This window comes from Carlito syrichta, unplaced genomic scaffold (assembly GCF_000164805.1).
Source record: "Carlito syrichta isolate Samal-C Ts95f unplaced genomic scaffold, Tarsius_syrichta-2.0.1 Scaffold96974, whole genome shotgun sequence".
Taxonomy (NCBI): domain Eukaryota; kingdom Metazoa; phylum Chordata; class Mammalia; order Primates; family Tarsiidae; genus Carlito; species Carlito syrichta.
In genome coordinates, this window is record NW_007041070.1 from 10693 (window position 1) to 24839 (window position 14147).

At 40.8% G+C, this 14147-nt stretch overlaps 1 protein-coding gene across 1 annotated transcript in view; it reads right to left on the reverse strand.

Moving 5' to 3' along the window:
• Positions 1–2588, reverse strand: part of LOC103264970 (putative olfactory receptor 2I1) — a 3281-nt gene extending 693 nt beyond the window's left edge. The window contains exons 1-2 of the mRNA XM_008062668.2: positions 2583–2588; positions 2–295 (exon numbers count right to left, since the gene is read on the reverse strand). Coding sequence (XP_008060859.1) covers positions 2–295; positions 2583–2588 — 300 coding nt within the window. The remainder of the gene's footprint in view (position 1; positions 296–2582) is intronic.
• Positions 2589–14147: the final 11559 nt, after the last annotated feature.

Consider the following 14147-nt stretch of genomic DNA (forward strand, 5'->3'; position numbering starts at 1 on the left):
ACAGCTGGGCCATGCAGCCGTCCCGCGGCAGCCAGAGCTCCGGGCCGCGCAGGGTGGCCAGCAGCGGCGGCACCACGCTGGTGGTGAAGCCCGCGTCCACCAGGGCCAGGTGGCAGAGAAAATAGTACACGGGCGTGTGCAGGCGCGGGTCGCGCACCGCCAGCAGCACAAGCGCCGAGTTGCCGCTCAAGGTCAGGAGGTAGCAGAGGAGGACCAAGGCGAAGAGGACCGGCCGCAGGGAGGGCCCGTCGGAGAAACCCAGCAGGAGGAAGCGGTCCTCGGTGCTTTGGTTGGCCTAAAAGAGGAAAACTCCCAGAATGTTTAGAAAAACCACATAAATAATTTGAGTGATGCTGTCCCTTACAAGCAAAGGAAAGCCAGGAATGCGGGGATGGGTTGGGGGAAGTAGAAGCACAAGCCTTATTTCAGAACACTTAGTTTAGGAACATAGTCATATGCTAGTATCCTTGGTTTATATGTTTACAAGATCCTATCAGGGAGATAGAACCTCCGTTTTATAGGTGAACAAACAGAGGCTCATAAAGGCTAATTAAGCTGTGTTAAGGTCATAGCTAGTCAGTGGCTGTGTGGGACTTGTGCTCAGGCCGGTCAGATATTCAAATCTGTACTCTGGTTTGCCTCCCGGTTCTGGTTGAACGCCTAGGTGCCAAAGAAGAAATGTTGTCTTCCTCCCCCATATCAGCCCTCCAGATATTTTAGACAGATTTCACTCTTAAGACTCCTTCCCCAACTTTTTTTTTTTGAAAATATGTAGTACCTAAAAATAAAGGCCAAACTTCAAGCTTGGCCTAGCCAACACTTGGTAGATCAGAATTATCATCTCCCTTGTTTCAGGTTCTTTGCTTGTATTAGTGCAACTGTTAAAATAAAATGGAGACCAGGTCAGAAGAATCCCTGCACAGACAAAGCCAGCTGGGCCTCATAAGTGATCTTAGCCTTACTTAGTTTGCAAACATAAATGAAACTTAATTTGTTCTATTTCTTGTAAATACCTACATTAAACAAGCAAAATATTTAAAGTCAGCCCATCAGAAGCAGCCAACAAACACATAGTGATATAACTGGGAACTTTCCAATGGGTTAGAGCAAATAAAGCAATGGTATAACTGTCACCAATCCAATATTTTCTTTTCTTTACTCTTGCGTTTGTCCTATAAAAGCCTTCCCCTTGTGTTCCCTCGACAGAGCTCCCTACTCACTTCTGGTTTGGAGCTGCCCAATTACGAATCACTGCGCAAATAAACTCCTTAAAAATCTTATTGTTCCTCAGTTTACTTTCTGATACAAGCCATTATAATACTGACGACTGATTTATAATCTGTTGTAGAGACTGCTTCCAATGTTCATGTCCCTCTTGCTGTAAGATCTAGTATGATGATCATGATCACTACAGATCAGTACATGCATACTAGCTTTTTTTTTTTTTTTTGAGTTGGAGTCTCACTCTTTCGCCCAGGCTGGAGTGAAGGTGGCACGCTCCTGGCCACTGCAGCCTTGACCTGCTGAGCTCAGGAAATCCTTCCACCTCAGCCTTCCAAGTAGCTGGAACTACAGGTGCGCAATACCACGCCCATCTAATTTTTAAAAAAAATTTATTGTAGAGACAAGGTCTCATCATGTTGACCAGGCTGGTCTCGAACCTGCAGGCTCAGGCAATCCTCTTACCTCGGCCTCCCAAAGTGCTGGGATGATAGGTTTGAGCCACTGCGCCCGGCCATATAATAGCTTTTAAATAAGGAGTCAGCCAAGTAGAAGAAAGAACACTTCCTGGTAGACCAGATTTCAGAAGAACTTGGTTCTACCTAGCATAGCTCCCTTTAGCTGGTTATATCATATGGTAAAGTCCCTTCATTTCTCTCTGTCTCAATTTTTTCACAGGTCAATTCAAGAGTTTAAACTACATGATATTCTAGGTTTCCTGTGCTATCTTCCTGGCTTTACTATTGAATTTTCTCACACGGGACAAAGAGAGCATTATTCTCAAAGTTTTTTCCTGGAAAAACAAAACATAGGGAATTATGATTTTTAAACTGAGAACAGTGAATATGATATTTAAAATGTTATCTACATGATGATACCTAGATTTCTATGTAACTCTTATCCATTGCATCAACAATATGGTTTTATAACCGCTAAGAGATTTGGTCCAATATCATTCTCAAGGGTCATATTGGAGGTGAATAAAGTAGAAGTGGCATTCAGAATTATGGACCAATGGTGGCTGGCAATGCTGAATTATGAAAGTCAAATTCTTTAGTACTGTGATTATGTAGCCACACATCAGTTCAGCCAGGCAAGCCCTAAATCATTCCTCTTCAAATATGCCACACCAAGAAAACAGGTATACTAATAAAACTGGACATATAGCATGCTTCTTGCATGTATGCACAAATACCCAAATCCGTAGACACATATACCCCATCATCCCCCTCACATATCCAGAAGGAAAATCTGTTGTAAAATATATTGTGTAATATGTCCCCAAACCTCATTTGGTATTCTAAATGTGCCCCTTGGCTGTAAAACTATCTTTTTTTAGGGCACTGTAATAATCAACTTACCTTCATATCAAATCTCTTGACACTAATACATATTTAGACCTTGAGTTTTCAGGTGATAAATTGGTCTCTTGCTCCTGCTCTGAATTCTCTGGGTTTGAAATGACAGTTGAGAGGATTTAACAAAAGATCCAATTGCGTGACTGTGTGGATTTCTGGAGTGGGTGTCTGGGATAAGAGCCAGGTACCTCAAGAAGATAGGGAGTAGGTGTCATCTTGCTTGTCAGCAGAGGAATAAATAGAATGTCTAGATAAGAAGCTACCAAAGCCTGTGAAACTTTGAGATCTAGGCAGAGGTGGTGATATCTTTTTCCGGAGAGCCCTGTAATGGGGTACAGACAAGGTTAGAACCTGGGCCTTGTGGTAGTAGCAAATCAACATTAGGTGGTGGTAGAAAAAATTTCCTCCTGGATCGAAAGGGCATAGTAGTTAGACAGAAGGAGGAGTCCTCTTACTGGAGAAGAAATAGAGGAATCAACTTTCCCTGTTATTTAGAAGGGAAGATAGAACCCTAGGGAATCTATGTCTCCCTCCCATCATTAGTACTTTGCATGGAGGTGTCCAGAGAGGTGTCCCCCAGGGTGGTTCGGAGAAAAAAATTCTGGAGGCAAAGTCCCTTTAGGGTAGTGTGTCTCTGGCAGTGTGTGAAGGCCAGAGGCAGCATAATTCCCTCTCATTATTATTTCCACTCTTAAATTTTACCTGGTTTAGAATTTCATTCTCTGATAGAGTGACCTTAAGCTAACTGCTTAACCTTGGTGATTCTGTGTCAGAATTTGTAAAACAACTCACTCTTTTCTGTCAGAGATGAGATAGATTTGTTGAAATCATCCTCAGTTTTGAATACAACTTTGGCTCTTATGTCATCTGCTCTCCCTGTCCCCTTGCCCATGACTGTCTTCCCCTTCCTCCGCTTCACTCTTTATTCCTGGAAGGTTTTTGTTCCTGGTTCACTCTCACACTCTTCAGTACTTATAATTCTTGGTGAATCCACATAGATTATACTTCTATACTCTCTCCTCTCAGCTCTTTCTTCAGAAAGGGGTCTGCAAATTCATTGCTGTCTCTCACCTCTCTCATATCTTCATGTTCTTTCGCTTTCTGGAGCTTAGACTCTCTGGTCAATCCTTCTAATTACTCCTTAACTTATTTATTATAAGTACTCTCAACTTACCTACCTTTTTCACTTGTTATACTCTTCTACCTAAATTGCTCTTCTATTTAAATCCAACTCCAATCCTACTCTCTCCTAGAGTTTAGCTGACTGTGGCTGGAGGAAAGCCCATAGCCATGTTGAGAGGTTTCACTTTACTTTCTTTTTAAAAAAATAAATTTTATTTATTTATTTATTTATTGTAGAGATGAGGTCTCGCCAAGTTGCCTGGGCTGGTCTTGAACCCGTGGGCTCAGGTAATCCACTCGTCTTGGCCTCCCAAAGTGCTGGGATTACAGGCTGGGCCACCAAGCCCGGCATACTTTACTTTCATGACCATTAACTTTAAAGGGCGGGGCTAATGCCTTCAACAATCATATTATATTTCCCTAGTCTGCTCACTTTTCTACTCTTCTACATAATTAATCCATATTTTCTGTTGTCTCCTTATGTCCTTAATAAGCCCCCTCTTTTAAAAATTACATCCTTTTTTCTCAGATTATATTTTACTCCATTTTTCACTGAAAAAACATTAAAAAAGCAAAGAGATTTTCCACAAGTTCTCACCAAACCATCTGCTCACCTACTTGCATCTGTACTCATAGACAGTACTCTACCTTTTCCTTTGAGACTGCTGGGGATAAACTATTTGTGCTTCTGTCTGATGCCAGTCCCTCTACTTGTCTACTACATTCCATTTTTTTCCAGTTATCCAAGGTTATTATGCTTTAGTATCTCCTCCTGTCCCCTACAGAATTATTTGCTCTTCTAGAGGATCATCCCGTCAACACATAAACGTGCTTTTATTTCTGTCTTTAGAAAAAAAATTCCCTTGTCCCTTGTTCCCCCTAGCTACCATCCCAGTCCTTACTTTTACAGCACTTCTCTTACTCTCTTTTGGTGCCAATAATGCTTCACCACTAAAGATGTTTGTTATCATTATCAAAGGTCACAAATTTGCTGTACCTCCATGTTGCTACAGCAAAAGGCCACTTTTCAGTCCTTACATCATTTGACCAATTAGGAGCATTGTATACAATGGATCTGCCTTTCCTTTTTGAACACTCTTTTCATTTGGTTTCTGCTGTGGACTGAATTGTGTCTTCTCAGAATTCATATGTTGAAGACTTAATCCTCAATGTGACGGTATTTGGTATTTGATATGGGCCTTTTAGGAGATACTTATGGTTAAATGAGGTCATAAGGCTGATGTCCTCATAGTATTAGTTTCCTTAGGAGAATAAGAGGAAATAGTTTTTTAACTGTGTTTGGGGCACAGTGAAAACAACTGTAATACAGTAATACACAGAAGGCTTCCCATGGCCTCCTTCATTTTCTTCCCACTTCTCTCATGATTTTTTTCAGAGTTTTTGTATATGCCTTGAATGTAACATAGATGTCTCCTACCTTGGTAAGAAAAATAGACTGTGGCTAAAAGAATGCATCCATCTCCTGCACTTCTCTTTCTAGGAAAAGTGGCAGTTGAGGTTTTGAATAATTTAGCCTCAAAGTTTTCAGGTTCAGCATGTGTTCTGTTTCTCCTCACCTGAACCAATCCTATAACTATCCACCTTCAATATTTTAATATAGTCCTTTTTCCTTCACTTTTTAATGTAGATGAGTGCATTATGGTTTGTGTAAATTTATTTTTTGTGCTCTGATTTAGTCATCTAACATTATAATGAAAGATATTCACATTTATACATTCATATTTATATTCACCTATATCTGTAGATTATACTACAGATTTCTTATAAATATAAAATATATAAATTATATATATTGATCATCTCTTAATGACCAGGCACTTGACATTTACAAGATGCATGAATATTCAATTGTGACAATGTATCATATTTTTAAAAACTGTTGTTCCCTTCTTTGATATCTAGGTTATTTTAATTTTTTAAAAAAGTATTGAAAGTAACATTTCAAGCAACAGAAGGATTTTCATGTTTTTTGTATTTTTCTTTAGGGAAGAATAATGGAATTAGAATGATTGCATTAAATATGTCCTCAGAATCACCAGAGACCTATCTATCTGTCTGTCTGTCTGTCTATCTATCTATCTATCCATCCATCCATCTATCATCTGTCTGTCTGCTTATCATCTATCGCCATATCAATTCCTCTGGTGACAAAGTGAAAAGAATGTATGCTTTGCAGATAGGGAGACCTGGACTTGAATACTGACCATGATGTCTGGCTCTGAACAAGGCAAATAAGGCATTTGATGTCTGCAAGCATCAGTATCTTCATCTTTAATCTTTGTATAATCCCTGCCTTAACGCAAGGTTGCTATGAGCATAAAATATGACGTGTGCAAAACCCTTGGCACACATTAGGAGCTCATATATGACAGCTTTTCAAAGGTATTGTGCTTGTGTACACTTCATATTAGCTGTGTTAGTGTAAATGCTTCTCTGCCACTTTTCAGCCATATTATCTTCATGCTAATATATTTGCTTATTTGACAGACAGATGAACATTTTCATTCCATTTATTTTTATTATTATACTATAGCTGCACTGTATATATTGGTTTCTGCACCAAGTGTACCTAAAACTCCATAACTGTGGATATAGGGTCAGGCCTACCCAGCTCTGCTTGTTCTAGGTGCTATGAACTTGGCCACACTCACTTTGTGATAGTCTAACTTTTGTTTACCATGAACTAGTCCTATGGGCTCCCCTCTCTTTTCTTTAAACATGCTATACTCTTTGTATTGCTGTTTCTTCTTCCTGGAATACTTTTCCCCTCACGTATCCAAGACTGGCTCCTTATGATTTTTCTGGACATATCTCAAGCAGGAGTGGGGGCCCCAGATTAGGGGCCTAGTAGGGGATAATGAGAGGTTAATCAGAAAAGGCATGGGAAGAAGGCAAGTGTGAAATGCCATGGATGGTGGACGGTGTGTGAAGAACTCATGTATGCTTCCTAAGGAAAAGTGTTAGTTTAGAATTTTGCCAAGCCCAGAAGGAATTAGCATTATATTTTCTATAATGAGAGGAAACCCACCGAGTTCTAGGGTATGGATCAAATAAGACCTTTTATGCCCATCAACTTATTCCTTGCTGCTTTCCCTCCATCTCCAAGTCTGGAGGAGCTAGAGGCAATCTGGTTACTGGGGGAGTAGCATAGAAGCAGACACATCTCCCAAATCTCACTGCAGGCAGACCCTAGTTGGGAGAGGGAAGAAGTTCATAATATTGACTATTATAGGATTTGGTCATTTTATTTACTTAAGTTCATTCTTGAGACTAAAGAGGACCAGAGGACTTTTTATTACTTGAGTGATCGTCTAATATTTTCCCCAGTGGGTGAGGAAATGCCCCACAAAGCTGGTTTGCCCAGGTGGGAAAAGAATGGAATATGGCTGCTTGCTGTTGGAATCGCATTCTGGGAAATCCTGTTCATTTAGTGTAATGGTTACATTTATCTGTTTATTGTCTCTCCCTAAGTAGAATGTAAACTCTGGGTGTTCACTGCAGCCTCGACCTCCTGGGCTCAGGCCTCCCAGGTAACTGGGACGACAGGTCGGTGCCACACCTCTGGCTAATTTTTAAAAAATTTTGTCGAGATGAGATGTTGCTATGTTGTCTAGGCTGGTATCAAATTCCTGCTCAAAACAATCCTCTCACCTCAGCCTTCCAAAGCACTGGAATTACAGGTGTGAGCCACCACGCCAGCCTGTTTCTACTTTTTGATTGCATTTAAAAGTACTTTGTTATACACCAACAATAAACAAACAGAAACCCAAATAAAAAACACAATCCTATTCACAATAGCCACAGACACACACAAAAAATCAAATACCTTGGCATCTTCCTAACCAGAGACATAAAAGACCTTTACATGAGAACTACAAAACACTGCTCAAAGAAATCAACGATGACACAAGCAAGGGGAAAAATATTTGCTAATGGATTGGAAGAATCAGCATTGTTAAGATGTCCATCCTGCCCAAGGCAATCTACAGATTTAACGCAATGTCCATTAAATTACCAGCAGCTTTCTTCTCAGACCTGGAAGTGACAATACAGGAATTCATATGGAAACATAAACAACCACAAATTGCCAAAACAATCCTCAGTAAAAAACAAAACAAAAAACAAAGCAGGAAATATCACACTCTTAGACTTTAAATATTATTATAAAGCTATAATAATCAAAACAGCCTGATATTGGCACAAGAACTGACATATAGACCAATGGAACAGGATAGAGATTCCAGAAGCAAAACCTCAATCTCTCAACCAACTCATCTTTGACAAAGCCTCCACCACCAACCACCAGGGAGAGGAGATCCTATTCAGTAAATGGTGCGGGGAAAATTGGCTGACCACATGCAGAAGATTAAAAACAAGACCCCTACCTATCACCATACACAAAAATCAACTCTAAATGGATCAAAGACCTAAATGTAAAACCTCAAACTATAAGAACCTTAGAAAAAGCAGGAGACACCCCTTTGGAAATTGGAACTGGCAATCAATTCCTGACCAAAACCCCAAGTGCCCATGCCATAAGGGATAAGACAGACAAGTGCGACCTCATCAAACTGACAAGCTTCTGCAAAGCCAAAGAAACCACCAAGAGAGCAGGGAGACAACCCACAGACTGGGAAAAAGTATTCGCCAACTGTATGTCTGACAAAGGCCTAATGTCTAGGATCTAATGTCTAGGATCTACAAGGAACTCAGACATGCCAAAAAGAAAAAAACAAACAGCCCCATTACAAAGTGGGCAAAAGATATGAAGAGACACCTTTCAAAAGAAGACAAAGGAGCAGCCAACAGATACATGAAAAAATGCTCAACCTCACTAGTCATCAAAGGAATGTAAATTAAAACTACACTGAGATACCACCTAACTCCAGTCAGGATTGCCATCATTAACAATTCAAAAAATAACAGATGCTGGAGAGGATGCTCCCACTGTTGGTGGGAGTGTAAACTAGTACAGCCTCTGTGGAAAACAGTGTGGTGATTCCTAAAATCTAAAAATCGAACTTCCATGTGACCCTGCCATCCCCCTACTGGGAATACACCCCAAGGAACTCAAATCACTCTATAAAAAAGATACCTGCAAACGTATGTTGCAGCATTGTTCACAATAGCAAGAACATGAAACCAACCATGCTACCCATCGAAAAAGAACTGGATAAAAAAATGTGGTACATATACACAATGGAATATTATGCAGCCATAAGAAGGACAAAATTATGAACTTCACAGCAACCTAGATAGACTTAAGAGTCTATAATACTAAGCGATCTATCACAGAAATAAGTAGACCTTGAACAATTATCATAATACTATAAGAAAAGGTTTGGCAGAAGTGGGAAACTGCTCAGAGGTGGGGGGAGGCCGGAGGGGGAGGTAGGATTGGCAGCAGTGGGAATCTGCTAGGGGAGGAGGGGCACACCCCATCAACAAGGGTACCTGCATAATGAACATTTGTATACCTAACCCTGAATTGTACCCATCTTTAAAATAAAAAATTGAAATCTAAAAATAAAATGAAAAAGTACTTTGCCACATAGAATGAGACATTATTATTGCTGAAATCTACATATATATATAGATTTAAAGGACTTAATTGATTTAAGACAATTTTATTGAATTGTTGTTGTGCCAGATCTCCAGTTAGTCCAACAGAAATGGCACAGTGTCCAAGAGGCTGAAGAAAAAACCCCAGAGACAGTGAGTGACACATAGAGTTTATTGGTGACAAACACAGGGAATCCAGGAAAGGCCAGCTGAACAAGGAAAAAAACTGCTCCAGTTTGTAACAATCATGCAGGTTATATAGTAACTTTCACATAACAACCTCTACTTAGCAACTTCTACTTGGCATCCTCCACCTGGCGCAATACAATGGGCCTGGGTTCCTTGCAGGTCCACCGGGCCAGGGTTCAGCTGTTCTTCTTATGTATGGCGTAAATATCCATGTTGGCCGTTCCTGGAATCCATACCTTGGAACACCGAACACACATTTGCCAAGGAACATAGCGAAATACTCAAGGTATGCTGGCAAGACATGCCTACCATACTGTTGTTGAAAATTTACATACAATTCACATGCAATAAACTGCAGCTCTCTAAAAAGTTACAGTCCAATGAGTTTTGATACATATATATTTTGTGAAACCACAATCAACATACAGATGCTTCTGTCACCTGCAAAAGTTCTTTCCATTCCTTAAAGGGATTTTAATGGCAGGCAACTACTGATATTTTTTTTTCCACCTTTTTTGTCATCTTTTTTTGCATTTTCTAGAACTTTTTGTAATGGACACATACATTATGTGCTCTTCTGTAACTATTTTATTTCACTTAATGTTATGCTTTTGAGATTTATCCATGCTGTTGCAAGTATCTGTAGTTCATTCATTTTTATTGCTGAGTAGTATTCATTATATGAGCAAACCACGTTTATAAAATTCATTCTCCTGCTGGAGAACATCTGGATATTTTCTAGTTCTTGGCCATTTTGAATAACTGCTTTTGGTTGACTGAGGAAGTAAGGCTGAGCCAACAGGTGAGAAGGTGTGGTAGAGGGATAGTTTTGCTCAAAGAACCTCCTCTTACAAAAGAAAGACAGTAAAGGTGTTCTGTGATGTAACAGGGTGAAGAAGTGATAACCTTAGAATTTAAAAGAATACTTCTGGATATATACCCAAAGGAGCATAGCTCATTCTACCAAAAAGACAACTGCACTTATATGTTATCGCAGCACGCAGCACTATTCACAATAGCAAAAACATGAAACCGACTCAGGTGCCCATTGATAGTGGATTGGGTAGAGAAAATGTGGTGCATATATACTACAAAATACTACACAGTCAAAAAAAAAAAAAAAGAGTGAAATCATGTCATTTGCAGCAACACGGATGCAGCTGGAGACAATCGTTCTAAGCGAATTATCACAGAAACAGAAAACTGAACACTGCATGTTCTCACTCATAAGTGGGCACTGAACACTGGGCACACATGGGCACAAACACTGGACATTACTCAAGGGGAGAGGGCGGGGGAATAAGGACTGCAAAATCACCCACCAGGTACTGTGCTTAAGGGGAGGGGAGCAGGTTGGACAGGCACATCAGATGCCCAAACCTCCCCTTCGTGCAACTTATCTATGTAACAAGTTTTCATATGTACCTCCTATTCTAAAATAAAATTAAAATTAAAAAGTAAAGGAGAAATCTGCTTTTCTAAATCATCACCATGGATATTAGCAGGCGGAGGGAGATGTCTTTCAGTGTAGAAAATGTTATTATTATTATTATTATTATTTTGAGTTGGAGTCTCACTCTGTCGCCCAGACTGGAGTGCAGTGGCCGCTCCCGGCCACCGCAGCCTCGACCTGCTGGGCTGCGGCGATCCTTCCGCCTCAGCCTTCCGTGTAGCCGGAATTACAGGCACGTGCTACCACACCGGCTGATTTTTTGTAGAGATGAGGTCTCGCTGCCCAGGCGGGTCTCGAACCCGCGGGCTCAGGCAATCCACTCACCTCACCTCCCAAAGGCGCGGGATTACAGGCTGAGCCACCGTTTATTATTATTTTAATTGAAGTGAGGAGCATCCAAAGAAGCAAAACTTCCATTATTCCCACCCTAATTCATGCCATCTCTCCTCTCGTCGGCGTGGACCCTCGTTTTCCTCTTAACAGTCTACGAACATTGTCACACAAATCTCTCCCCCAAAGGGTCACTTCGCCCTGCTGTCAGCTCCAGCCCTTGGGAACTCCAGTCCACTCTCACATCTCCGGTGCCTTCCTTTTCTTTCCTTACTATCCTCTCCCACTCCAACCTTCCTTCCTTCCGTTCTCATTCATCCTCAGGCTCCTCGCCACGATCCTTCTTTCTCCAGTCTACTCTGCTCTTTCAAAGGGTTTTGTGGTTGGACGTGAAGCTCAACCAGCTCCCCAGAGTGTCCCCTTTTGTTTCCGCCTTCTCAGAGCCCCCCAGTTCTATGGAAGCTACGTGGGCCCTAGAGAAGAAGGGGTTAAGATCATCAAGATTGGGCCTCCTAAGCATCCTAGAGTGGCAGGCCCGCTAAGTGGCCGACCGAGAGGTGCGGTTTTCAGCGAGATGTAGGCGTGTCTATGGCAGGGGCGGGGCGTCCTCGATGGGCGTGGTCAAGGGGCCCCGCCCCCGGACCTCCAGCTCCAGGTGTCTTGCTGAGATGGCCAGCCGGAGGGATTGAGGATGGGGGTAGTTCTCTGGGTTTAACAGCAAGCATTGTGCGTTTCGGTACTCATCAAGGGTGTTTCAACATCCGTATCTTAAAAGCGTGCTGCAACGGGCCCATCTTCCAGGCGAGAAAGCTGAGGAAATGAGAGGCCTTGCTCCAGGCAGCCGGGCATCGCAGGGTTTCCACCAGTTGCTCGCCGCCTTGTGCGCTGCGCGTGTGTATGTTGGAAAAGAACATTCAGTTGTGAGGCTATCAGAAGAAGGAAGACAGAGCTTAACTGGGTAAGAAAATGATTTTTTGGGGTGGGGCTTGAGTAATTTATTTTTGATATTTGATGTTTTGAGATTTTTGAGCACTTAACATGTAGAGATTGCAGAGTTTTGGTAATTAGGAGAGGGCAAGATTGCGAAATTGTCACTTAATACAAAGCTATGAAGAGATATTTGAGTTATTTCTTCTTTTTCCCCTTTAAATAGATTTTGATTTTTAAAATATTTTGAGGTTCCCAGAAAAATTGAGTCGAAAGTGTGGAGATTTCCTATATACCTTCTGCCCTTCTCCATAGACTCCTCCAATATCCACATCCCAGTGTGATAATTTGTTATAACTGATAAACCTAAATTGACACATCATTATCACACAAAGTCCATTGTTACATTAGACCTCACTCTAATACATTATATGCAGTACATTCTATGGATTTGGACAAATGTGTTATAGTACATATAGAATAGTTTTACTGCTCTGGAAATTTTCCGTGTTCCTCATTCATCCCTTCCTTCCTCTGTTGTAATCCTCGGCATCCACTGATCTTTTTACACTTCCATAATTTTACCTTTTCTAAAAGAATTTTAAGGAAGGTGGATCAAAAAGGTAGTAGCTATAGCATAAATTGGAGAAATAAGAGGCTGAGTGATTACAAACTATAGAAATGGATCATTGAAGACAAGAAATGTGTTAGGAGAAGGGATCATGAAAACATGAGTTTCTCAAAGGGAAACAGGGATAAGAGTTACTGGGTAATATCAGGAAATTTTAAAAAGGAAGGCAATCCTTGGAATTTAAGATGGAAGTCATGGAAAGTAGGCGTTATATGATACCAGACCTCAAAGTGTCCAGTATGATACTAAGAAGGAAAATGGAAGGCTTGAAGAAGAATAGGAATTCATCAGAGGAGTTGAGTGGCATTCAAAATGGACACAGGGAAAAAAATGGATCTTTTTCCATGAGTTAAGTTGTCTGCTGAAGGAGGACCAATCACCTGGTTGTTAGGCATTATCTTGTACTGGCAGGAGTTTGCATATCTCCTCCCCCCCCCCATTTGATGCTTTTCTCACTGATCCTTGTGAAGCATCTGAGTGTGTCAATATAACAACTCATGGGCCCCAGAATTATCTGAGAGAGACTGCAGAGACAATAGCATTGGAGAGCCATTCAAGACCTCAAATAATGTTTCTGCTCTTGGTCTTGATCTGCCATCATATCTCCCTTAGAAATGGTCATGCTGCTTACTTTTTGATCTTTTGGAATACTAGTAGAGTGCTATAGACTGGCTGAAAGAAAGAATTAAATGAATTATAACTGGTTTACTTCCCTTAGAACACCGATGAGATAGCCAAGGAATGCAAAGAAACCATATCCAATGTTGGGGAGGAACTGAAAGTCCCTAAGGAGGCCCAGCCAGACTGTCCTAGAAATGGGAGGACTTAAAAGCCACTCCATGTCGCAGAAATCCTATGGTCTTTATTTTAATAATGATTTCTGTTTTAGTTTCTCTTTGTATAATACAGGAGAATAACTATGGTAGCCTCATGCTAATACTGCCAGTATACCTATAATGGAGGTTCTCCAAATGGAATATGGCCTGTGTTCTCATGCCCACTTGGAGTGAACCCCTGTAATTATCTCTAGGCCTCCTTCAGTTTATCCCCACACCCACGCTCATGCTCTTACAATATAAAACTGTCAATGCAAACCCCATTCAGGTTGCTTATTTTTGAAATCTGAATAAAGATTAAAATGATAATGCCCAATGTACATGTGTATCTTGGGCCTGTTGCAAAAATTCTATGAATAATTTTTCAGTGGCTGCTTTAGAAAATTTCCCAATTATTATTGTAGGGCAGTAAAGAAGAGGTATCATGATTACCTAGTATAGATTTTTTATTTTTGAAAACAAAGATGTTTAGGACTTGCATGGCTATAGTCTATATT